We start from the raw sequence: 2,228 nt of genomic DNA, 5'->3' as shown, positions 1-2,228 counted from the left end.
TCTCGGCCGAGCGTTCGATGAGTCCGACAGTCGTACGGGCAAAATTACTCTTGATTAGGTCGTCGCACTTGAGCGATCCGGATTTAATTAGGGCGACCTTACTCTGAATCGTGCAGTCGATGGGTCCGATAGTCGTGCAGTCGATATGACTCTCGATCAAGCCGTAGTCGATGGGTCCAGTAGTCGTCTGCGTAGAATTGCTCGTGATCGGGTCGTAGTAAACGGCGATTCCAGCTTGAGATCGGGCAGACGTGCTGTCGATCTCGCGGTCGAGGAGTCCAGTGACTGTGCAGGCGAAATTGCTCTCGATCGGGCCGTCGTGCATCGAAATTGCAGCTTGAAGTCCTTGAGATCGAGCAAGCATGCTCTCGAGCGAGCGTTCGATGAGTCCGACAGTCGTACGGGTGAAAGTACTCTTGATCAAGTCGTCGCACTTGAAAAAACCAGATTGAGTTAGGGCGACCTTACTCTCGATCTTGCAGTCGATGAGTCCACTTGTCATACGGGCGGACTTGCTCTCGATCGAATCGTTGCGCTTGACAATTCCAATTTGCCTTCGGGCCTCCTTGCTCTGAATCATGCAGTCGATGGGTCCGATAGTCGTGCAGGCGAAATGGCTCTCGGTCCAGCCGTAGTCGATGGGTCCAGTAGTCGTCTGGGTAGAATTGCTCTTGATCGAGTCGTAGTACACGGCGATTCCAGCTTGAGATCGGGCAAACGTGCTCTCGATCGAGCTGTCGATAAGTCCAGTAGTCGTGCAGGCAAAAATGCTCTTGATCGAGCCTTGGTAGCAGGCGATTCCTGCTTGGAATTGGGGAAACGTGCTCTCGATTGAGCGGTCGATGCGTCCATTGGCTGTGCCTGCGAAATTGCTGTCGATCGGTCCGTAGTACGCGACAATTGTAACTTGAAATCGGGCGAGCTTGCTCTCGACCAAGCGGTCGATGAGTCCACCAGTCGTACGGGCGAAATTGCTCTCGATCGAGACGTCGCACTTGGAGAATCCAGATTGAATTAGGGCGACCTTACTCTCGATCTTGCGGTCGATAGGTCCAGTGGTCGTGCAGGCAAAATTGCTCTTGATCGAGCCGTAGTTGTAGTCGATTCCTGCTTGAGATTGGGGAAACATGCTCTCGATCGAGCGGAGTCCAGTGGCTGTGCATGCGAAATTGCTCTCGATCGGGCCGTAGTACTTGGCAATTCCAATTTGCCTTCGGGCCGCCTCGGTCTGAATCTTGCCGTCGACGGGTACGATAGTCGTGCAGGCGAAATGGTTCTCGATCGAGCCGTTGTCGGTGGGTCCAGTAGTCGTGCCGAAAAAATTGCTCTCCATCGAGCCGTAGTAATAGGCGATTCCTTCTTGAGATCGGGCTACCGTACTCCCGATCGAGCATTCGGTGAGACCAGTAGTCGTAGTGGCGAGATTGCTCTCAGTCGGGCCGTGTTGGGTGTCGATTCCATCTTGGAGTCGGGCGAACTTGCTCTTGTTCGTGTCGTTGGTGAGTCCAGTCGTTGTACGGGCAAAATTGCTCTCGACGAGGCCGTGGTGAGTGACGATTCCTTCCTGTGTAGGGGCACCCTTGCTCTCGATCGTGCAGTTGTTGGGCCTGGTTTTCGTACGGGCAGAATAGTTCTCAGTCGAGCTTTCGTATGAGACAACTCCGGCTGGGGCACTCGTGCTGTCCAGTCCGGCGGTGGTGGGAGCAGGTGTGCTCATACTTGCGCTGTCGTCCGAGGTTGGTCTGCTTTCCGTCATGCTGCGGTCCGTAGTCAGTTCAGTCGTGGTGTGGGGTAGTGTCACTTCTGAGGTTACTGATAGGGCGTGGTCTTCCCTAGTGGCCGCCTGCGTGTGGTGAGGTAGTATGCACACTTTCACACCTCGGCAGTCGCGGGGAGGTCAGCCGTTGGTGCTTGCGCGCCTTCGGGGGATTTGGCTGTTGATGGCAGCGCATCCTCAGGTGTCTCGGTGGTTGGTGCTTCTGCGGCTCTTGGTGTCACCTGAACGATGGAGATTCCAGTTCGTTCGGTGATGTCCTTCATTCTCCTCGCGTAGTAGTCAGCTGCCGAAACAAATTTCAGTTTCGTCAGTCGATCCATCTCACGGCTACATCTCCGTGCCTCATAAAACCGGTCTTCGGCTGTGGAGCTTGGAGCGAAGAGAGGGTCTCTCTGTAGTTTTACCTGCAGAGGGCCTCCGTATACTGATTTCTTCCTTCTTAGCAGGGCGG

The 2,228-nt window shown here is 54.7% G+C and overlaps 2 protein-coding genes across 3 annotated transcripts; both read right to left on the bottom strand.

The window, feature by feature from the left end:
- Positions 1 to 1,843, bottom strand: KVP17_002227 (uncharacterized protein; the record flags this gene model as incomplete). 2 transcript variants are annotated; one of them, XM_068518293.1, is made up of 1 exon in its annotated part: positions 1 to 1,843. In XM_068518293.1, a coding segment is annotated over one exon (1,843 nt), but the record flags the coding sequence as incomplete, so codon positions are not given. The 2 variants fall into 2 exon arrangements, with proteins under 2 accessions (XP_068374230.1, XP_068374231.1); XM_068518294.1 differs by having other exon boundaries at positions 37 to 1,756.
- A 29-nt stretch (positions 1,844 to 1,872) lies between these two features.
- Positions 1,873 to 2,097, bottom strand: KVP17_002226 (uncharacterized protein; the record flags this gene model as incomplete). The annotated part of the gene is made up of 1 exon (XM_068518292.1): positions 1,873 to 2,097. One exon carries the CDS (start codon positions 2,095 to 2,097, stop codon positions 1,873 to 1,875), a length of 225 nt encoding a protein of 74 aa, XP_068374229.1.
- Positions 2,098 to 2,228: the final 131 nt, after the last annotated feature.

Source organism: the organism of the source record quoted next (genome assembly GCF_019968985.1).
Source record: "MAG: Porospora cf. gigantea B chromosome Unknown PgB_NODE_4283_length_2228_cov_97.9162, whole genome shotgun sequence".
Lineage (NCBI taxonomy): Eukaryota > Apicomplexa > Conoidasida > Eugregarinorida > Porosporidae > Porospora > Porospora cf. gigantea B.
This window is presented reverse-complemented; position numbering and strand designations above follow the sequence as displayed.